The 22,765-nt window shown below is 42.0% G+C and overlaps 3 protein-coding genes across 10 annotated transcripts in view; 2 read left to right on the top strand and 1 right to left on the bottom strand.

Annotated features, from left to right (window-relative positions):
* Positions 1 to 1,530: 1,530 nt before the first annotated feature.
* Positions 1,531 to 15,875, top strand: appbp2 (amyloid beta precursor protein (cytoplasmic tail) binding protein 2). The gene is made up of 13 exons (XM_053422791.1): positions 1,531 to 1,925; positions 5,156 to 5,244; positions 5,751 to 5,902; positions 7,996 to 8,119; positions 8,621 to 8,789; positions 8,912 to 9,001; positions 9,173 to 9,240; positions 9,323 to 9,428; positions 9,527 to 9,651; positions 10,159 to 10,244; positions 10,941 to 11,131; positions 11,977 to 12,142; positions 12,322 to 15,875. Exons 1-13 carry the CDS (start codon positions 1,788 to 1,790, stop codon positions 12,582 to 12,584), a joined length of 1,767 nt encoding a protein of 588 aa, XP_053278766.1. The 5' UTR covers positions 1,531 to 1,787; the 3' UTR covers positions 12,585 to 15,875.
* A 1,620-nt stretch (positions 15,876 to 17,495) lies between these two features.
* On the bottom strand, positions 17,496 to 21,483 carry si:ch1073-145m9.1 (CDP-diacylglycerol--glycerol-3-phosphate 3-phosphatidyltransferase). The gene is made up of 6 exons (XM_053422790.1): positions 20,638 to 21,483; positions 20,418 to 20,513; positions 19,788 to 19,900; positions 18,825 to 18,948; positions 18,573 to 18,745; positions 17,496 to 18,443 (listed from the first exon to the last, which is right to left on the bottom strand). The coding sequence occupies exons 1-6, from the start codon at positions 20,681 to 20,683 to the stop codon at positions 18,378 to 18,380; spliced, it is 618 nt and encodes a 205-aa protein (XP_053278765.1). The 5' UTR covers positions 20,684 to 21,483; the 3' UTR covers positions 17,496 to 18,377.
* Positions 21,389 to 22,765, top strand: part of usp32 (ubiquitin specific peptidase 32) — a 46,990-nt gene continuing 45,613 nt past the window's right edge. For 7 of the 8 annotated variants that reach the window (XM_053422788.1, XM_053422787.1, XM_053422786.1 and 4 more), the window contains exon 1: positions 21,389 to 21,708. In XM_053422788.1, the coding sequence (XP_053278763.1) occupies positions 21,651 to 21,708 (58 nt within the window). In that variant the 5' untranslated portion in view covers positions 21,389 to 21,650. The remainder of the gene's footprint in view (positions 21,709 to 22,765) is intronic. The other variant, XM_053422789.1, reaches the window with a different exon arrangement.

The raw sequence follows: 22,765 nt of genomic DNA, 5'->3' as shown, positions 1-22,765 counted from the left end.
TATAACTGTGTACCCATCATCCATATTGTGTAGTGTACGACTTTGAAGGGAGTTTTCTACTGTTAGTACAAAACTTTTGTGTCGCTTGTACTGTATGCAGTGGAATTAAATACAATTTTCACCCTGACACAGTATGCTTGTTGCACACAGAGTACCAAAGGAGATGTGTTGATAGTAACATTTAAACCAGGATGCTGTTTAGCCTGTGACTATGCAGTATTATTTCATCAGCAAAGCTCATTCAGGACAACAGTTGGAGTGCAGAGGAACCCAGCAACCAGCAGGGGGCAGCCTCAAGACATCACATGGAAACCAAAAGCAGCAGCAGACTGTGAATCTTGGAAGGCAGAAGATAAGGTTTTAAACTACTGGTTTATTCTCTAACAATAGGTTTCTAAAGCATGTTAAATCATCCAATATCTAAAATATAAATGTAACTTTTAAGTAAGGCAAAGCAGCATAGAATGAAACGGACACACACACGATAATTTGTCCATCTTCTTAATGTACTGAGCCCTTCAAATTGGCAGGAATTCAATTACTTATTAACTGCAGGGTTAGGGTTAGGGTTTGCGTTAGGGTTAGGGCTAACCCTAACCTTAAATTTAAATTATTAAATATAATTTTTTTTTTAAATTAAATTAAAAAAAAAAAAAAATTGCGCGCGCAATTCCTGCGCAATGGGTTTCTGCGCAGGATGGGCGCAATGGGCTTCTGCGCAGGATGTGCGCAGTTCGGTTCTGCGCAGGATGTAGGCAATGGGCTTCTGCGCAGGATGTGCGCGCGCAGTTTTTTTCCCCCATTTAATTTAATTTAATTTTTTTATATTTAATTTAAATAAAATTAAATTAAAAAAATTATATATTATTTTATTTTATTTTATTATATTTAAATTAAATATACAAAAATTAATTAAATTAAATAGAAAAAAAATATTATATATTTTTTTAATATTTATATTTTTGTAAACTGAACTACTTTATAAGACTGCTATCATTCGAAAATATGCACCGTTATCCCCAGGAAGACGAGACACTGTTGAATTCAGTTCAAAAAGTGCCTGCAAATTGTTGGGTGATAAATGAATAAAAATAGAACAAACTAAAAAGACTGAGTGAAATGTGTTTGAAGATCGAATTGTGAAAGTATGGTTACAAAGCTGGTTTTACCGTAATGAGTCAAACAGCGCGGTTCCATTTGAAAAGATTCTCTGAATGCAGTCGAGATGGCGAATCTCTCTTTTGAAATGTTAGGGACACAACAGTTGTTTCGCCCTAATCAAAATCCCCCTCATCCGCACCCATGAGTTCGGACCCAGCTCCTGTGTCCACTCCGGTCCTGGCAGCGTAGTGGCGTGGGGCTGGATCATACCTGTGGCCCAGGGAGCGCATTTCTCCGCGCTGGTTCAGGCGTAAATGATTCTGGTCTTCACAGGTGACTGACAATATATGTCTTGTAAACAAAAACAACACTTCCCCCCTTTTCAGTGTAAAATGTGTTTTTCCGCATCGACTGCACGATGACGTCAGTGCGTCAGCGCCTGTGGATATGTGCGTCGGGACGGGGGCACGGTGTCGCTGGAGGGTCGAGGAAGATGGAGATTCAATAGAAGCTGTGCGACTTGTAGCAGGGACTCGGCGACGGTGCGAACGTTTGTATCGTCATTTACAGGCGAATGTTGTGTGAGGACCCGTGGAGGAAGTGCTTCCGTCGCAGTGAGGCAGCTAATGTAGGCAGAGCTGGGGACGGCTGGAGCTGCTGGGGGGTTTTTGGAGAGGGAAAACAACATGGCTGCGGTGGAGCTCGAATGGATCCCAGAGACACTGTACAACACGGCTATCTCGGCTGTGGTGGACAACTACAGCCGATCGCGAAGGGACATACGGTCACTGCCAGAAAACATACAGTTCGATGTCTATTATAAGGTGAGATCCACAGCTGCACAGGCTCGAGGTGTGTCAGCCCACAGACTGTCGTTAATCAGCTGCTAGCTTTAAAGGTTAGCTCAGAGTGCGTTAGCTCGTGAAGATGAGAAACTGCTTTCTGCGGTTGAGCTGAGTAGCGCTCACAGTTAGATCACCATTCTATGTTTTCTTTACAAGTCGTGGTAGCTAGCTAGCTAGCTTGTTCGTCTGTATGGTGAACGCTCGTTCAACGTGGATCATTCAGAGGCATCGATCCTGTAGCTAGTTACACTAGGGACTGTAAATGAATAGTGTCCGTGTTGTCACAAGTAAACAGTTTTTGACTTCATTTCATGGAGCCGTTCCATGGCAAATATACTTGTTGTGATATGTCCGAGCTTCTACTTAGCTTGCACTTAATTCCCCTCAGACAACAAGTTTACATATTACGAAACATCAATCTGAACATTATATTCAGTTAGTTCCCATGACATTTTATTAGGTTAACGGTCACATTGAAACAAGACGAGTGTAAACAATGGTGCCTCTGAGCCCTGAGCCGGGCCTCGGTCAGAAATACTGAGAGTACTGAGGAGTACAGTTTGCTTTTCAGGTGTCAGCCAAAGAAATCTATAGCTGGCAACTTAAGGTCATACACCTCAATCAGACAGCCCATTCACTGTGTGTGTGTGTGTGTGTGTGTGTGTGTGTGTGTGTGTGTGTGTGTGTGTGTGTGTGTGTGTGTGTTACAAAATAATGCATACTTTCATGTATATATTAAGTATATTTATTTTTTTTACAGTAAAAAAAATAGATAGAGTTGCCATTTAAATTGTGATACAACAAAGGGTTTGACTATTAGGCCAATCTAGAGCCCATTCAGACTACATCGCTTTCGGTTATATTTCTGTCTTTCCTCTCCTGCTCTCCTTGCCTCCTCTCTGTCCCTCTATGAGCTCTATCTTCCATCTCTAATCTAACATCCCTGTGTGTCCGTAGAGGTAAACAAAGACTTGACAACTATATTAATAAAAGATGGCTAGTTATTTTTTTGGGATCACCCATCTCCAGTGTTTCAACAGCCCAAATACGCCTGTGTATGTTACTCAGTCTAGCAGAGTGGGTTTGACGTGGTAATGTGTCTCCCCTGATGTGTGATAGAAGAACCATTATTTTTCCACAGTCAAAGTATTTGCCATTAGCAGTAGTCACATTACTTAAGTCAGTAATGAAATGTGTAGTTAAGCTCATGTTATAGTATGGTAGTTACTAAAAGGTAAGAGACCTGAGACACGAGCCAAGCTAACCCAGCTCTGACCCGAGGTGCGTTGTCGTCTCTCTCCTAAATAAGTGACAGTCCGCGCAGGTCACCAAAATGCTTGATTAAATGAACGTTTAGTTGCATTGTTTTAAATATTACCTGTGTAAACTCTGAGAAGATACTGGCATTCTACTGTCACATACTCTACTACAGGTTATGCTTACTACTATTAAGTTTGATTGTACTCATGTAGGTGGGACATGTACAGAAAGTCATCATAATGAATTGCTGTAATTCTTGGAGTGTTAAATGAGGTGTATGATTTATGAAACCTGTTGATATATTTGTGGGAGTTTATCGCCGAAGTTACTCTCTGGTTATCACTTTTCACGAAGACAGGAAACTACAACTGTAGCACCATATGTGTCACACACACAGTTACTCACATTCATTACTATATTATGTCAATGTCAACTTAATTTATATAGCACACTTACAACTTGATTGACCGAATTGCTTTACTAAGTAAGAGGTATAAAATATAACATATTGCATTACCCGTTTCATTTAATATTCCTGATTTCTGATTCTCACCTTCTTTTGCTCACTTTGTGAAACTGTTGTGCTCGCTCATACTCTCTCTCTCTCTGTCCTTATTTAACGTGTTAGTCTTTTTCCAAACAAGCTGACTCAACAGAATAACCGTGTATGATAGGAACTGTTGAATAACCAGGTATATTCCCACATGTACTCTACCCTGATTAATCGGAGGATCATTAAACCAGATTCAATAATGTGTGCTGATGCATAGATATTGATGATCAAGCTAAACTTTATTTGAACCAACGTTTTTGGCCAGCTTTAATCAATATTATGAACTTGGTAAGACTAAGTCAAAACGTTAAAAAACACCAACATTCAATTTGGCCATCAACTTTTTTAATAAAACTGCTTCCTAATGAGATTCTTGAGGAGTTTCTCTCTTTTTCATAAAGTAAAGGCAAAAAATGTGTACAATAGAAAGTAGTGCTATCAGCTGGTTCACCGTCATGGTTACACTAATAAAACTAAAATAAGGAGTTGCTGACAACACATAATAATGTGTCTGAAACTCTCCTCAGTTCAGTAGTTAGCAGTGACAGTGACGTTGCTTTAAACTAAATGCTATCATCAGCATGCTCACAGTTCTATCATGCTAATATTTATCTATCATAGTTAGGCATGTTAGCATGCTGATGTGAGTAATAAACACAATCCAGCTAAGACTGATATAAATGTCATTATCTTTACAGGCATTAGGTAACACCCCAAACTATGTGGGCTAATCGCCTGCAACTGCTGACTTCATGTACACAATCAAGTACATTTTCCTTCATCTGTTCTTTGAGTTGTCATTTAGCACTAAAAAAAGAAATAGATTGCGGTTTCCACCAACCCTCACCACCGCTCTGATAAATTAGCTGCTCATCAGCCAGTGTAACTGGAGTTTAAAGCCCTCGGATCCATAGTAACGTGGAACTTTAAACTGGCACAAACAAAATAAAAACATGTCACTAGTCAACTATTCATCTGTGGCTTGGATAACAGGATCCAGTCTCTCAGAGAAATAAAGATCCCTCTGATATTAAGGGAGACTCGACCCAATAAATGCAGTTGAGAGACACAGCTGAGACTGGTATTGTCCCCCAGAGACCCCACCACAGAAAGCCATTGAATATAACAACTTCCAGCTCAGTGCATTTTGATGACAGGCCAGACATCAGCAATTTAATTTGTTTGAACTCCCCGAACAGCACACAGCATTTTCTAAAGTTAAACTTAAAACACACCCATAATAGAAAGTACGATTAAAAATGTAACACCTTAACATTATTAATCAGATTAGTTATTACCAATGGATTCAACATTGTATTATAATGGAAGAGATGACATCTGGATCATTGTCAGTGACACTCATGCTAACCTTTACCTCCATCTCTTTGTGGTCCAGCTTTATCAGCAGGGCCGACTCTGCCAGCTCGGAGGAGAGTTCTGTGAGCTGGAGGTGTTTGCTAAAGTTCTGCGGGCCTCAGACAAAAGGTAAAAACACAAAGGGACTAAGCTGTGCCTGAAAGCTTTTACCTTTCACAAGGACCCATCTTTTTAGTCTATTTAAACAGACTGCAAAATAAGCGGTTCATGCTGTACGTACTGTAAACTGCATTAACTTAATAGTGGATAATGTCAGAAATCCTTTACCTAATGTATAAACCATGGCTTCTCCTCAGCTATAGTCCTCTTAAAAAATGGGGCAAAGATCTGTGAAAGCAAACAATTTTGACCTTGATGTGAGACATGAAAGCTCTGTACAATTTGATTGGTGAAGGTAAATTATTGATGTTCTTTTATTGTTATCTGTTTGCTGTGGGTTGTTCCAAACTGCATCGACAGGCTTGATGTAAATGAGGCCTACGACTGCAGGCTGAACAGCTGTAGTCATCAGCATTGTAATTCATTAAGTGGCCAGACGTTTGGTCTGTCAAGATCACTGACTTGTAGTTTTCCCAAAACTGACATGGTCCATGTCTTTTTCCTCTTTTCTGCAGACACCTCCTGCACCACTGTTTCCAGGCCCTAATGGACCATGGTGTGAAAGTTGCCTCAGTTCTGGCCAACTCCTTCAGCCGCCGCTGCTCCTACATCGCAGAGTCTGATGCCCACGTCAAAGAGAAGGCCATCCAGTTTGGCTTTGTGCTGGGTAAATGTTGGGGAAGGGTGCCGAGGGTTTTACACAGAAATTTGAACATGGAGACAAAGATACAGAGACACACTAGCAGTTTTCAGAATGACCTGTGGATAAAGTCGGGAGAATTGGATCTAGAGATCACTTGCAGTTTGCTTTTCACACATGCACAATAGCATCAAATCCTCTGTACTAATCATGCGAGAAGTGGAGCTGCAGGCAGAGGCAGGAACTGACGTATAAATTCCGCTGCGTATATCACCTGACTTTCTTGACAATACACAGACACCGGTGTCGGCTCGTGTCCCCAGAAACTCTCTTGACATCTTTGTCTGTCTCTTCTATGTATGGGTCACTGCCTTCTCATGAGAGATATGTTTTCTTTTCATTTTTTTTCATTTTTGTGTCTGTCGCATGTTAGAAGCGCCACCACCCACCCACTTTCTGGTGGTGAATACCCCGCTGTGTTCTAGCATTGAATTGTTCTGACTTTATACAGACTTCATAGTAGGGGGCCGATTGGAGAAAGTCTTATCCGGAGCCTCTTTGGGTTGATGATGCTTCTAATACGCAGCAGACACAAAAAGGAAAAAAATATCTCCCACTGAAAAAGCAGTGTCACACAGTGACTGTGTGTTGTCAAGAAAATCACATGATCTACGCAGTGGAATTAATATGTCACTGTCTGAATAATGCAGAAGGTTTGTTGCTGTTGGGAAAGCGGTAAACTCCCTAGCCAATTATCTGGATTCTACCCACAGGTCATGTCTGAAAACAGCCTATGTGGCATACAACCATTACCTTTAAGGCAGTTAAGCAATAGATGAGCTCCACAGCTACACCGGCAGTATGAACAGCACTGTTCAGTTTTGTAGAAAGCCTTGAAATGCTAGTAACCAGCCAATCCGGTAGCCAATAATGAGGGTTGCTAGCCTTGGTGTGCTAGTTACCGGTCAGGGAACCTTATGAGCAGTCAGACTAGTATCCACTGTACTGCTGAAGCTAGCTTAGATTCCTGGGTTACTACTTAGGTCAAATTAATAGTTTGCTTTTTATTTCCCACCACAGGCCCTTTATTTAGCAGCTCCTGCTTTTCATTGGCCAGATCAATAGCTGGCTTCAGCAGGGATAAAACCTCTGCTTACTTCTCAGGAGGCTTCATTTTGTAACCTACACTGGGCCATAGGGTCTGAATGGGCCAATCAAGGACACTCACAGAGTTGTCCTTAAGCCACTCCTGTGTTTTCTTGTTTTTGTGTTCAGGGTTGTTGTCCTGTTGGAAGTTGATCCTGTGGCTCAGTCTGAGGTCATACTGTGTGTACACAAGGTTTTCATTATACAATATCTCTTTTCTTTACTCTGTTCCGTTTTACCTCAATCCATTAGATACAGAAATCCAAATTTTCTGCTGCTGAAAAACATGCACAGCATAAAGCTGCAGACACCACGCTTCACTTCTGGGATGGGCAGGTGATGAAAGGTGCCTGGTTTCTTCTAGATGCAATAATAGAATTGGGGCCATATAGTGCAGTCTTGGTTTCACTAGACCAGAGAATGTAGTTTCTCACAGTCTGAGTCCTTTAAGTGCTTTCATGTGTCTCTCAATGAGAGGAGGCTTTTGTCTAAGCACTCTGACATGAAGCACATATCACTAGAGTGCTGAGGTGACAGTTAAAGTTTCTTCCATTGCCACACAGGATCTCTGGACCTCAGAGTGACCATTAGGTTTTTCTTGGTCACCTCTGTTGTCCAGGGCTTTCTCAGTTTGACCTGGAATCAACACTTTGAAGAGTTCTGGTTATTATAAACTTCTTTCATGTAAGAATCATGGAGGGCCCTGGGACCATTTAATTCAGCAGAAATATTTGTGTAGCCTTCCTCAGGAACATCAGCTCAATTTCATTTGTTAGAGAAAGGTGTCTTTAAGAATTAATTGATATGGGTTTAAAAACAAAATAAATTAGATTTAGCATTAGGCTGTAAAAAAAAAAAAAAATGACTGGGCCTAAATAATTTGTAAATTGAAATTGAACGTTTTCTCGAACCACTAACATTTCGAGCAGTTACCAGGGGTGACGCTGAAGTAATCGGATGCTCTTTGATTACAGGTGGATTCTTGTCTGATGCGGGTTGGTATGGAGATGCAGAGAAAGTATTTCTTTCGTGCCTGCAGCTGTGTACGCTGCACAGTGAGGTCCTCCATTGCTACCGGGCTGTAGAATGCTGCGTCAGGTCAGTCCCAAAAAAGCTGTGGACATTCATTGTGTGGTTATACTTACCAATAACTTACCCTTAGAATGTGTAAATTGCTTGATTTAAAATCTCCAAACTTAGTTTTAGTCTTTGTTATGTTTTCAGACAAAGCATCTATGTGGGGCTCCCTCAACCACTGAATCTGTAGAAACTACTTTGTGTCGCTTTTTTTTTTTCTTGTGAAGAAAGTCAAGAAAGAAAACTTTGGCTTCTATAGTTTGTTTGTGTTACGGCTGATAAACCTCTACAGGAATGCAGAGGATACAGAGCATCTTCGAACAAGTGGTTCAGCTTCACTTAGTGACTTAATGACAGATCAGTAATTATATTTAAATATTAATAAGTAATTATCGAGTGGATAAACATATTTTGAATCGGATCAGAGTTATAGTTGCATCAGATCAGAAAAGTAAAGTCAGTAAAAACATAGGCTGGACACACCTAAGATTGTTACTCAGTTTTATGGTCTTATTTACACAGGCTACTTCATGTCCGCAATGGTAATTGTAAGTACCATCTGGGAGAGGAGACCTTCAAGCTCGCTCAGTCTTACATGGACAAACTAGCCAAACAAGGCCATCAGGCCAATAAGGCTGCGCTGTACGGCGAGCTTTGTGCCTTGCTCTTCGCCAAAAGCCACTATGATGAGGTATGTACCTTTTAACTTTCTGTGACTGAAAAATGTGTAGTAAATGTCTTTTATCGTGTGGTGGTGGTGTTGAGAAATCTGTAGCTCATCATTTTGTCTGCACGTGTTTCCTTGTGTCTCAGGCATACAGGTGGTGTATAGAGGCTATGAAGGAAATAACTCCAGGGCTGCCTGTCAAAGTAGTGGTGGATGTCCTCCGGCAAGCCTCCAAGGTAGAATTAGAGTTGTAGCTTTCTATTTATTTCGATTGAAAAATGTTATGAAGTCACTGCTAGGGTTACAGTGTCTGCACAGAATGTGCCTCCACTACTACACATCAGCATCAAAAGGAAACCCTTTGAGCTCCAGTCCGTGTGAAGTTTGACCTTGTGTTTCTGCTGCAGGCCTGCGTGGTGAAGAGAGAGTTCAGAAAAGCAGAGCAGCTGATCAAACATGCAGTGTTTCTAGCAAGGTAACCTGCTGTGTCTCTTAAGTCTCAGCAATATTCTTCTTCTCGTGTATATCATGGATTCTGACTGTGTGGTGTCTTACAGAGAACATTTTGGACACAAGCATCCCAAGTACTCGGACACGCTGCTAGATTATGGATTTTACCTATTAAACGTTGACAACATATGCCAATCAGTGGCTATTTACCAGGTAAGGAGAATTATTGGCATTATAATTGTATACTTTTTTTATATTTTTGATTTTACGTATATCTGATATAAAGTCTCTTCTCTCTGTAAAAATTCCAGACGGCGCTGGACATCCGGCAGTCTGTGTTTGGGGGGAAGAACATCCACGTTGCCACAGCCCATGAAGATCTGGCTTACTCATCATATGTGCACCAGTACAGCTCTGGGAAATTTGACAATGCTCTGTGAGTACCATGAATCTCTCAAGCTTGGTACAGCTCCTAGACCAGCCAACTAATTACATTAGACATGAGCCCCCTTGTAGATGAAGCAGATGATAATGACTCACACTGTGGTGATGTGTTCTGTTACTCACTGTACTGGTGTTAATGTAAGGTGGCTGTATGCTTTGGGTGTGTGCCATTACATATATTGAAAGGCACTGATCATTTTAGACAATGAGGTCGACTTGGTGATATGGCAAAGAGCTGAGCAGGAAATGTTGTCACTTTTTCAAATCAGTCAGTTATATTAACTGCCTATATATATTAACTACACAAATGGGCCTACAAAAATTTGACCTGACTACGAGATTCACTTTTGCAATTTGAGTTTCAAATTAAAGTGTTTTACTTTCTGGGAAAGTAAAACACTTTACTTGCCCAGATGTGTTCTTCCTGAATAGAATACAGTTTTTAGCCTAGCTTGATTTGCATACCAAATTTTTGACAGCTGCTGTTTTTGTTTCTCAGATTCCATGCAGAACGTGCCATAGACATCATAACTCACATTCTGCCTGAGGACCATCTCCTGCTGGCCTCCTCCAAAAGAGTCAAGGGTAAGAAGATGATTTGCCACTGCCCACGATGTGGAGGGCACAGTGGAGAAGTGCGCTTTAGCTCCATCTCAGATGTAATCTTCGTGAATAAACACAATTAAAATGCATATCAAGTTCACAGTGCATGTGTGTGTCCATTTCAATTGATTTCTCGAATAATAGCTCAGCTCATGCACGTGTTGGTTGGAAGCGGTGTTTGGAAGTATTAAAATAGGTGGGGGGAATGACGCTTCTAGCATGTGACAGAAGCAAAAATGAGAAATTAAATAGAGAAAAAGTGGTGACATACACGTAGAAGACACCAACAAAGATGTCAAAGGAGTTTGTGGTGATAAGAGAAGACTCCGGTGTCGGGTGCTTTAAACAAAAATCACGTGATCTCCTAGGCAGAGTAAATGCATCACTTCCTGCCTCTGTCTGCTGCACGCGGCTGCTAAACCTCTCGCCTTAATAACGCGCATCTTTGCAGAGAAGCCTCGGCGGTGTTGTGCATGTTTGAAAGGCAGACTCTGGGAAAGATCTTTAGCCAATTCTCTGGATTTTAACCGGGGATCATCTCTGTCAACGGCTTTTGTCTATATGCGGTGTGCGTATCTCAAGAACCTTAAGATCTGTCAAGCAGCTGCTTTTTACTTGCCATGGTTCAATTAATGCTATTTGCACTAATATTTGCTGCTCATTCTTTTCATCTGTTAGCCCTGATACTGGAGGAAATTGCCATCGACTGCCACAATAAAGAGACAGAAGAGCGCCTCCTGCAGGAGGCTCACGATCTGCACCTCTCATCACTTCAACTGGCCAAGAAGGCCTTCGGAGAATTCAACGTCCAGACGGCCAAACACTACGGCAATTTAGGACGGCTCTACCAGTCCATGAGGAAGTTCAAGGTTTGTGTATTTTGAATATGTAAAAGATGGTTTGCAAGATTAGTTTTATATATAATCTTGACTGATACATTTTTTTCATGCCTTGATTTTAAACAGAGTAAAAAATTGGGTCACCAAACAATGATCTGATCGCAGTATGACATAACTCATGATGCAGCTACATCCATTTATTTAATCCTAACATTCAACATTCAATTGAAACATCCCACTCATCATTGTGATCACATGTGATCTTATCCTTGGTCCTTACTCAGAGCCATAAATATAGATATTATTTGCTACAAGAATCAGAAAAATATATATCAAAGCATTACCTTTGATTTGGTCTTATACTTTTGTCACATGTCACACATAAGTTTCTGTATTTTCATCAGATATCTACAATTCAGTTGCATTATTATATTATTATAATCTTTAATTACAGATTCAGATATCAACAATTTAATCCTGAATAGTCATAATTCACGTTCTTTATATCTACAACTTCACACCGACTAGATCAAACTTGATTTAAGAGATGAATTTATGAGCTTTAAACCATAAACCAATTATGAAAATTTGTATTGGTATTGGGACCTTACAACCATTATAGCCAGGCTACTCATAATCCTGCTAAAGCACTTACTTTACTTTAACCCCACGACACATCCATACGTCAACCTAAAATAACATAACTGTGTCAACAGAGCCAGTGACTATTGTACACCATCAGTTGTGTTGCACAACAGACACTATTTAATCTTTTCTCTTTGTGTGGATATTTTTATTTGGCTGCTTTATCCATACCTCCCCTTGTTGTGTGTCTGTGTGTTTGTGTCTGGTCCTACGGATGACCATTTCACCAGGAGGCAGAGGAGATGCACATTAAAGCCATTCAGATCAAGGAGCAGCTCCTGGGCCACGAGGACTACGAGGTGGCTCTGTCTGTTGGCCACCTGGCATCTCTCTACAACTACGACATGAACCAGTATGAAGACGCAGAGAGGCTTTACCTGCGCTCCATCGCTATTGGTCAGTTACTTTTTTTTTCACAAGGAAACAGATACTGTTTTAGTTACTTAATAGAAAATGTGGAGATTTTAAGCCATGCCAGGACCCAGTGCTGTAAAAAAGATTACTAATATCCTGATAAGCTTGTAGGTAGTATGAAATGATTCTTTCGATATGTAAAAATTGCTTTGTCCTCACAGGTAAGAAACTGTTTGGAGAGGGTTACAGTGGGCTGGAGTACGACTACAGAGGCCTGATCAAACTCTACAACTCAGTGGGAAATTACGAGAAGGTGTTCGAATACCACAACGTGCTGTCCAACTGGAATCGGCTTAGGGACAGGCAGTTTGCTGTGGCGGACGCTCTGGAGGACGTCAACACTACGCCCCAGCAGACCCAGGAGGTGGTGCAAGCTTTTTTGTTGGCTCAGAGCTTAGGCCCCACCCGCCCCTGTCTCGGCTGATTTTATGAGTGATGAGAGGAAAAACAGACACGTGGGGATTAGCCTGGGGAAGATGCGAAATGAGCCCAAATGTGATGCTTCAGTGGCACACAAATAATTAGTGATACACAGTTAATCAAAGCATCACTGGCAAATGAGTTGGCTGGTGTGGTCAACTGTAAGCTGCCAGTGTGCGCGCGCACACACACACACACACGAACACACACAGTAGAGATAACACCATTGTCAAACCTCATTGACACCCAGACAAACCACCAGGATGCAACTTCAGACAGGATGCAGCTTCACCTCACAGATAATACTGTTCCGTTTCTCCAAGAGAAGGAGAACCCATGACTGAGGTGGGGGTGGGGGTTCAAAAAGACCTCAAACATCCTGAGAGGATGACTAATGACCCCTTCTCCTCACTAGCCCTGCTTGCCTTTTTCTTTTCAGTTTGGAATCTGAGGACATTATTGCTTTTGTATTTGAGCCAGAGTAGCTCTTAATGCCATGACACTCATTGCAGAACAAAACCATATTCTCCAGGATTGTGAATTACAGAGCATCTGGACCCCACTTGAGAAATGTGTTCAAGCCCACATCCATCAGCATCATAACTCATCGGATCACAGATGGAAGTTGTCTAATATTTGACACTTGTACAGTGTAATGATACTGCAGATTGTACACTTATATTTCAGTTGAAGGCTTCTTTGTTATTTCTTTTGCAAGGAAATGAAAGTGGACCTTGTTATGAACTGCTTGGTGGAGATTAAACAGTGGAATGTGTTGAACCAGTGGGTAAATTGTTACACACATAACGGGCTTCACAGGTTTGTTTTCAATTTATTTTATCTGTTTTTTCCAGCTTAGTCCTGACATAGCATCATTAAAATGCCAATAACTTATATACAGAAGTGTGTTTATGTAGCCCTTTGTTAATGCTTTCCTTACTGAGTAAACAAGTCAACACTTTCTTTAAAAACAAGGGACATGACTCGGAGTGAAAAGAGGATGATGCTACATGTACAGAGGTTAAAAGCCTCCCCTTCTTTGTTCATGTGAAGGTGTGGCTTTGTGTGTCTGTTTGTGTGTGGGTGTCAGTATTCACAGATATAACTCTGGGTGCCCAAGTGCTCCACTGGTGACTACCAGCCTTACACCAGCTTGCAGTTATGTCTGTAGACGGACCCATACTTCTAAGTGCTAAATAAACGTATACCCTTAAGGGTACTACAATGGGTACAAAAATGTGGTGTGTATGTGAGTGTATGTGTACCTGTGCATCTGGCCTTTCCTTTCCACTCCAATATCCCATAAATGCAAGGATCCATGTATATGGGTTTTTTACTGGACTTTTTGCCTCCATCAGTCAAAGTGTTTACGACCAAAATCTCATCTTTTGTTTCCTCTCACAGCTGAACTGTCTCAGTGCAGCTCCTAAAACTGTGACGGTCACTTCCTCATCGGTAAAAATCATCTTTCCCACCAATCTGATACTTCATTGATGTTGCTGCTTAGCTACTGGTCCACCTCATATTGAAAGGATCAGTTGACTCATTTAATTTAAAAAGAGGATTTGTCTCACTTAACCGTAGCGCAGAGTTTCCCGAACTTTCACCAGATTTTCATAGCTGAACAATGTTGAATCGGCTGACACATTGCATTAACAAAATCTTCGATATTACCCATATTTTAAGGATCCATTGGTTATTCATATAGTTAACATAGAATTTCACTTACACAACACATCTTACACATGAATGTATGTAGCATTTCTCCTGTAGATTAGATTTCATCAGTCCTGCTTCGTCTGTTAAACTTTCATACTGTCAGAGGTGATCATGGCTGGTAACTCAAACCAAAACAATTCAAGGTAAAATCCTACTTTAATTTACAGTGACTCATTACAATGAAGGGTAAAATGAATGTAACTCTACAGTCAAAAATACAGTAAATGTGTAAAGAGATAACTGATGGGATTTTGCTCTGAACAGTGCGTCCTGATGGAATGTGTGAATGTCCAGCTGGAAAACAGATTTTGGCATAAATGTCTGCAACATTACTGAAAACGTGATGCCTTCACGTACCCCACTGTTTTTTTAATGACTGAAGAAATGAAGCTTTGTCGTGATGTTGCTTCAGTGCTGTGACACATCTCTCCCTCGAGCAGTGATGTGAGTCAGTGGGTCCAGCTGAGGAGGTCCAGCCTTAGTCCCCTTAAAGGACGCTCCGCTCCACTCATGGTGCTTCTACAGGCACCCCCCCCCCCCCCCCCCAATACAACCCCCTCAGTGACGGGACGTTTGCACAGTGTATGTAAACTAGACGTAGTTATTAAATCAAGTTCACTAGTCACCCTCCCTCCTTTCTTCACCCATTCATCCTCTTCGCCCCTCCCTCCCTCCTACTCGTATCCCTTCATCCTCCTTCCTACCTTCATCCTCTTCTCCGGCCTTCATCCCAAACCTCACCCCTTCATCATCTTCTCCCTCCCTCTCCCCTCATTCATTCATCCTCTTCGCAGATGTGTGTTATTGTGGAGCGGGGCTTATGGCAATGATCAATACATTTCTTATCATTGTGAAGAAAAATTGCAAAAATTGGGAAAAATCTACCCTGAGATACTCGTGCATCGTTAAGATGTTGTGTTCATTCGATCTGTCTCATCCTCTGCTACACTTTAATCAAAGGTCATTTCTCTACTTGTTGAACTTCAGTCTGTTAGGGCTGCTGTGTTTACCCCACTGGCAAGAGACTCATGCTTCTTCTGTGGTGGTGACAGATTTGTCTCTGTGCCACCTGTAAAAGTTTAACAAATCTGTTCCCATTGATTTTGACATGAAGTGTTTACAGTCTATACTGAACCTGAAGTGTCAGTATCTCACCATGATGTCACATTTTCTGTTGGGCTGACAGGAAAAAGAAAAGTACATTTCAGACGATGGACTCAGACGTGTTTTAAAGCAGTGTTTAAATGTATTGAGAGTGTCTTTCCTTTAATATGACCTCGATAAATCAGCTGACTGGTGGAATGTAGGAGACAGGGTTTGACTGTCATCAGTGTGATCTGAAAGGGAATGAAATAGTTGTAAGGGCTAGAGGAGGGGCGGCGAGTCAGGGTGGCGAGTCAGGGCGGGGGCTGGCTGTGGACGTTGGACAAATGTTAAAGCTGTGATCCCACCTTTCAGTTCAGACAATGTGACTGCCACAAAATGTGATGAGGGAATGTTTCACTGTTGTCTTGTTACTGCTTCACTGTTAGCTGCAAAAACATTAAAACTTAAAGTGTATCCTTGATCACAAACACCACATGGATCTCTCTTGTATTCACACCTTTAACATCCCGGTGAAATGAAACATGCCCAGAAAAATGTCTGACAGATTAACATTGATGTACATGTACAACCTGTCTGGCTTTATTCCAGCCTCCTCCCTCAGTCCAAAGATAATGCAGGTTCATTATTAGACTCTAAATTGCTTGTACATGTGAATATAAGTTTGAATGGCTGGTTGTTTTTATATAAAAACATTAGAACACATACATCCAGTAAAGTAATTGGTTCACGGGCACTGGACTGATAAACATTTGCTAAAGATCCCACTAAAAGGATTGATTTACCAGTGATGTATCAAGCACTCTTCCTCAAGACTTCTGATGAAGAGCAGAGTCACCATCTTAAATACCCACAATCCATTTTGAACAAATCGTATATAAATATCAAAGCTGAAAATAAATATACATAAAATAATTGTTTACAAAATAAACACTGATGTATAACTTTTTAGCATAACTAAATGATGCTAAATAGTTGTTATAAATACTATTAGGTGCCTTATATGTTAAAATAGTGAGAGTAAGAGTAACACCTCAAAACATGAGGCCTTTAACATTTTTCAAAATAGACTTGTCATTGAAAGTGGTTGAATTTGAAATTGAATATTTCGTGCAGGAGTTTAATGTTGCAGACTTGGTACATGGCAGCCCTGCTAAAAATGCACATACAAATCAATGAATGAAGTTTTGGGGGTGAGACTTCGGCCTGCACAGACCAATCCAACACAGACTGTTGGTACATGAGGTCCATTCAGCTGAAATATCAAGTATCCACATTCTAAACTGATTAGAAGTATGGTGACATTCCAGGAGTATCCATCTACCACAAATGGGGTTATTGTTAAAAAAGTAAAATAAAGCTCACTTGCCCCAGATTCATCCATCTATTATCTTTATAATCACGGGGGAGCTTGAGCCAAATCCCAGCTGACATTGGGCGAGACCAGCACAGGTCATGCCAGCCCATCACAGGGCCAACAAGCACTCACTCTCATAATCACACTTACAGCCAATTGAATCAATCTGTAGTGTTTGGGATTGGGGGGGGTAGCGATTCAAAATGTGAACCTTCTTGCTGTGAGATAACCGTGCTAACCACCGTGCTGCCCGACACATATTCAATAAAAGTGAACATATCAAATTGTATAACTTTTCATTAGAACAGTTTTTTATTGTAAAATTAAGACTAATGAAAAAATAACAATAAGAATATTGCAGCCAAAAGCAAATAACAGTCAACATAACAAAAAAATATATATATTTCAACTAAAAACATTATTGTTTCAAAGTATTTCCCATTAACAAGACATTAAATATACCATCATCTAACTTCATGCATCTTTGCATATATAAAGTTAGTAATATCGTTTGTAATAGCTCCAGCTAAGATATCAAACACTTCTTTGTTGAGCACTTACAGCCACCTCATATGTTTTGCAACAGTGCACTTTACTTCTACTACAGTGTTACACAATCTGAATCCCTTTTATATTGATTTACTGCTTTGTATTGTTATGAGCTATGTGCACAAGAAACCTCTCCTTGGTAGTAAGAGTCCGATCACTAGCACAAAGTGGTGTGTGTAGGTGTGTGTGTACTTGTACTTAAACATTTGTGGGGACCCATTTTGAGCAAAGACGGAGGACATCTTTGTAAAGTGAGGAGATTTTGCAGTGCTTTTACACTTTTAACCGGCTTGCGGATGTTCCTGTCTCAAAATGTTTCTATAACTCATCAGTTTTCTCTGATAGAAGAGTAATTGGTCTCTGTGGCAGTGTGTTTCCAATAAATAACTGTTCTAAAATACCTGAATTCATTCGAACAGTTAAACAAGCTGAAGAGGCTTCTTCTCCCTGAGTACCTCATTGTCCACAGTTTGCATCACACTCTCACATGACAGTGTGGGATCAGCCACACCTTTTATCTCAGCAGAGGATAAAAAAACCTCAAAAGTGATCATATTCACCAATACAACATGTTTTACGAGGCGATTCCATTCTTTTTCAAAATGGACCCTACTTTTATAGATTTGGGCGTGTAAAAAAATTGAGCCTTCTATAGATGTTTATTGAACATTTCATCACCTGTTGCCCCATAAGATTACATTATAGCCACTGCCACTGTGTTGCGGCCGCCAGGAGAGACTATCTGGTCAGATCCCAGATGTTGATAAACATGTGGCCCAGGCTCTAAAATACTGGAATACCTATTTAAGCATGATTATTAAATTAGTGACAGGTCAAGATGCAGATGTCGCTGTCAGATACATTCAATATGGTGGGTTATATCTAAAATGGAAACACATTTTTGCCACGATAGAACAAAAGGATAAAATGTAGCTCATGTGACCACAGAGCAGTGCTGATCGTTTTTACTTAGAAGGGAATTTAATCCTGACCTTTGTTTATCTTAAAGTGATGGAATAACATCAGGGTGTAGACAGGACAGTTAAAGCCGACTCTCCTGAGAGGCTTTCAACTCTTTTTCTCTTCTGGCTCATCATTGGTGAGATATTCAATGTGTGTCCATATACACCAGATCTGCAGAGAAAAGGGATGAGAGTACATCTCCAACTTTACCATGGAGCACCAACTACATGTCTTTCAACAGCTGTTTTGTCATGTTACTGATCATCGCAGGGGATTGGGTGGTGAATGCCGAGTTCTTACCTCGGCAGACAGAGCCAGTAGGCGGCCTGCAGCCAGCAGCACGGCCCCCAGGGCCTGGATCCAGAGAGGTAGATATAACCAGTGAGACAGGAAACCCCACTGATAACCATACAGCCACAGAGGGAGGCAGTGCAGCCCACTCACCACCCACGTGCCCAGTGGTGTACGGAACCCTAACAGAATATAAATTCAAATGAACTCACACAATCTGGGATTAGATCTGCACATTTATTTGCAGCTGCAGAACATTACCATTTGCCATGATGACCTGTATGAACCGAGGGCTGCTGGTGAAGCTGTTCTTCCAGTTGTCACTTCTGGGATTGTGGTTACAGACAAACACACACCACTCCAGTGCAGACACCAGCCAACCCCACTAGACAACAACACACACGACAACAAGCTCAGTGTGATGTCACAAAGAGCAAAATGCCTATTCAAGAACCATAGTAATGTTTCACCACAATCATATACCATTAAAAAACAAACAGTCCAAAAAACACCAAATGTGTAGTTAGTTACATCCGTTTTCACTTACTGCTCACATATATTTATTTATGTCATCACTCACATTTTTCCTTCCACATCCTAGGAGAACTTCAGTCACACTGTTTAAAACGTCGGACACTTGTGAGAGACCGATGGATAAAATGTAGCAGAGGCTGAAGTATCCTGACAGTCAATCAATAATGGACCAAGCTCCAAAACCGCAGAATCATACACCTTGCAAACAACAACCAGTTATCATCTTTCCTTGTGTCATATGGGACAGATTGTACAGATGGGAGTGATTCTCGTGTCAGTCTCAGTTCTAATGAAGGCTTGTGGAAGAAATATTACTCGATAATACTGAGCACGATTTACTGTAGATGATTATTTGGAGCCAAAGTCTGAGCAAAATGTGAAGTGTTAAACATGAAAAACATTGGCTCTGTTATTTAATAAAGAGTTTAAAAGAAAAAAGGGGAACTCCTTACAAAAGCTGCCTGAAAAGGTGTTTTGTGTTTGTAATTTTGAATAAAAGGACTCACATGTTTGTGTGTGTGTGTGTGTGTGTGCGTGTGTGGTTTCTAGACTTCTCTTTTTCAAAGACACTTGGAACACACTTGGAACAATAATGAGTACGTATCAACTTTAAATCGAAAAAAGATGGTGTGAACGTGAGTGTATGAGTGTACAGCGCTGTGCATGTTGAGTGTTCTGCAGTCACAACACCTCAAACAGCAGGCCCCACAGCATGCCTCTCCCCAGATTGTCCACCACTACGTCCAGCCAGGCCCCGAACCTGGAGCTCTGGCCCAGCCTCCTCGCCAGCCACCCGTCCACTCCTGCACAGAACACAGCATGACACACTAGAGACAGATGACTCTGAAAATATCCAATAGTGAAAATAATTGCATGCTGTTTCATTGTTTTTATGAAGACGGATGCTGTATCTGGGCTTATGTTGAGTAAATCATAACAACTCTGTAAGTACTATTCAATTACAGGGGCCCTTCTTTCCAAAAACACATCCGTCCCTACATGAGCTTTTGAGTTTTTTCCCCCCCCCCATCAGGTACAAACTCTTTATTGTCTCCTGCCCTTGCTGCATGGTGGGTGGCAGATGGAGAAATCATTTTCCTAACAGGCAAAACAAATTAATATACAAAATATATATTACAAAGTAGTGTCAGGGGACACTCTGTTGATATAATCCAGCACTAAATCAATATATAAAATATATATTTCCCTCTGAATGAGGTGGATCTTTTTTATGTTGTGATAGGATGCACCACAACTTGCAGGTGAGACAAACAAAAGCTGGAGCTACACGTCAAACGAGGTAAACCCATGCTACATTACCATCAAGTGCTATGAAGACAGCGTAAAGAGGGACGAAGGCTGCTGGTGTTTCATAGGCAGCCCATGCAGCAAACACAAGGCCAATCCGGATGTATCCTGGAAGAGACAGACACACAAGAACAACCCAGACAAATCACCCGCATCGCTGTGCATAGAAACAGCTGCAGTAATATCCACAAACAGAAAGCACTTCCTTATAATCCAACCATGTGTTCCCCACCAATAATATTGGGCCAGTACAGCAGAACGTGGAGTTCCGTCTCCATTCAGCAGCCTGCTCGTGCAAGTCCACGTCTGTATTTTTCAACTCCAGCACAACAAACCCACGGATGAGTCCCACGAGCTGCTCCCCTCGGATATTGCTGCTTTAACTCAGAACGGCCGCGTCCATGGGCGCTTGTCATGCTCGTCGCAGCCGCTGGGCGACGCTTATAGGCTGCGGTGCCGTGTGTCACACTCACAGCGCGCCCCGCCGAACTCCTCTGTAAAAACGGAGACATTTAACAACACAGCGCCAGGGTACGATGCACCGCACACGTGGCTGCCTTTGGTGCGAGGAGATGCCACAGTGAAGGAAACTGTTGCCAGTGTGTTCTAGTGAAGCGTTGGTTTCTCATCCGAGGCCGTGGACATCCACTAAGTGATGTTCCGAGAGGAGAGTCAGCCAACATTAAACCGGTGCTTTTTTGAACGGAGGTCGGCGCAACGGCTCGATGTAAACACGAGGAGGCAAATGAAGCACCGTGATAAAATAAGACTCTACGCGCACATGAATTAAACTACAGTTGAATATACAATCAAGGCGTCATATTCAAACTATAAAACGGTGTTACAGTGACGTAGCAGTTGCGGACCAGCCACCAGATGGCGCCACTCACACTCCTGTCAATACTATCTACATAACACAGACATTTGCAGCTCGGCGTGACTGCGCGTTATAAATCCAAAATGTCTGTTTACAGTTGGCAAAAACAAACATTCAGGTAAACACTGTGGCGCAGAGGACGCGTAAACAACCCTCGGTGTCCGTCACTCTCCTGGTTTAGAGGGAGCGGATCAACTGACCTGTGGAGTCTGATCATGTGACAGAGTGGAGGCGTCGCTGAAAACATTCACCCCTTCACCACACACACACACCACCAGGAACCGATTTCACAATAAATGGATAAGGAGACAAACACCCCGGGCCAACTCAACACCTCTCTCCTCACGTCGCAGTGAAATGAGGGGAGCATGGGGGCCAAAGAGTCGAGGATAGGGTTCCTGTCGTATGACGAGGCAGTCAAGAGAGGTAAGCCGCACAGCAACAGACTAAATCCACCTCAGTGGCGCTAGCTTAGCCGAAAGCTACCAGGCTAACCTGGTACATACGAGGAGCACGTCCGGACCAAGCACTGGGGTTTAGTGGTTTAAGTGGCCGCAGGGATTGTACAGGATGGACCCTCGTCAGAAAATAACAGACGTCCCCTGCGAAATCGCTCACATCCATGGTTGTATTCGGCAAAGACGCATAACGGAAAGCTGTCTGGGTTTTAATTGTGCCTTAAGGTTAACTAAAGCTAAGCCTGTGTTTTCAGCCGTAGCTTTCGCCTCTAAATACCCCAAGCAGGGCAGCAGCGAGGAGCGTTTCCCAGTAAATAAAGCTGAATTAAAGTCTATTTATGGATTCATTTCACGAAGAAAACGAAGCCTTCTTCGAATGAGTATGGAGACAACACTGGCTGTCAGTAGTGACGTCCGAGCCGTTCCCTTCCAGCAGTGTCACGTTAAATTGACAGCTTTTTGAACGGTGTTTGGTTTGACGCTGTCACTTTGTTGTGGGGCCCGGGAGGGAACGGGCATGGCACTGTTTCATCCAGACACTTTGGCAGACAGACAGTGGATGGGTGCAAACTTTCCTGTCCGACAGCTCGGTGTGTCTTATTAGCTTTTATCCCAACGGCTAGCTGAATGTCTTTGCTGCTGCTAGCTTCCCCCCCCCCGTCTGCTAGCTGCTCGCTACAGCTGAGTTCCCAGGGGGGAAATGCCTCCAGACGGTTTAGTGTTATTCAGTGTCTGGATCACGCCAGTGGCTGTGCCCGTGGACTGTCCGTGTGCTCGAACACTAGCTCGCGGTGCAGTCGGGGCGATTGGCGGAACAACAACCAGATGTGCTTTGCATTGCTGCCGCTACTCTGGCTGTTTGTAAACCGAGCGAGTCCTCGTTTGATCTCTGACAACATGCAGCAGTGACTCCAGGCCTGTATCCACCGCACCGTCCTTCACCGAGCTCCTTCTGACACAGACCCAGAGCCGCTTCTACTGAGGTTTCCTCCTGCCATTACAGGCTATATGCAGGTGTACATCTA

This window comes from Pleuronectes platessa, chromosome 5 (assembly GCF_947347685.1).
Source record: "Pleuronectes platessa chromosome 5, fPlePla1.1, whole genome shotgun sequence".
NCBI classification, from domain to species: domain Eukaryota; kingdom Metazoa; phylum Chordata; class Actinopteri; order Pleuronectiformes; family Pleuronectidae; genus Pleuronectes; species Pleuronectes platessa.
Note: the sequence above shows the minus strand (reverse complement) of the source record. Positions and strands in the feature narration are given on the sequence as shown.

Excerpts from the sequence above, each read along its gene's own strand:
- si:ch1073-145m9.1 (XM_053422790.1), bottom strand. The coding sequence starts at position 20,683 with ATGGAGACGGAACTCCACGTTCTGCTGTACTGGCCCAATATTATTG. Across the intron at positions 18,949-19,787 it reads TGTGGGGCCTGCTGTTTGAG|TGGGGTTGGCTGGTGTCTGC; the intron begins GTGTTGTGACTG and ends GTTGTTGTCTAG. Across the intron at positions 18,746-18,824 it reads ACAGGTCATCATGGCAAATG|GGTTCCGTACACCACTGGGC; the intron begins GTAATGTTCTGC and ends ATATTCTGTTAG.
- appbp2 (XM_053422791.1), top strand. The coding sequence starts at position 1,788 with ATGGCTGCGGTGGAGCTCGAATGGATCCCAGAGACACTGTACAACACG. Across the intron at positions 5,245-5,750 it reads CTGCGGGCCTCAGACAAAAG|ACACCTCCTGCACCACTGTT; the intron begins GTAAAAACACAA and ends TCTTTTCTGCAG. Across the intron at positions 9,241-9,322 it reads CATGCAGTGTTTCTAGCAAG|AGAACATTTTGGACACAAGC; the intron begins GTAACCTGCTGT and ends GGTGTCTTACAG.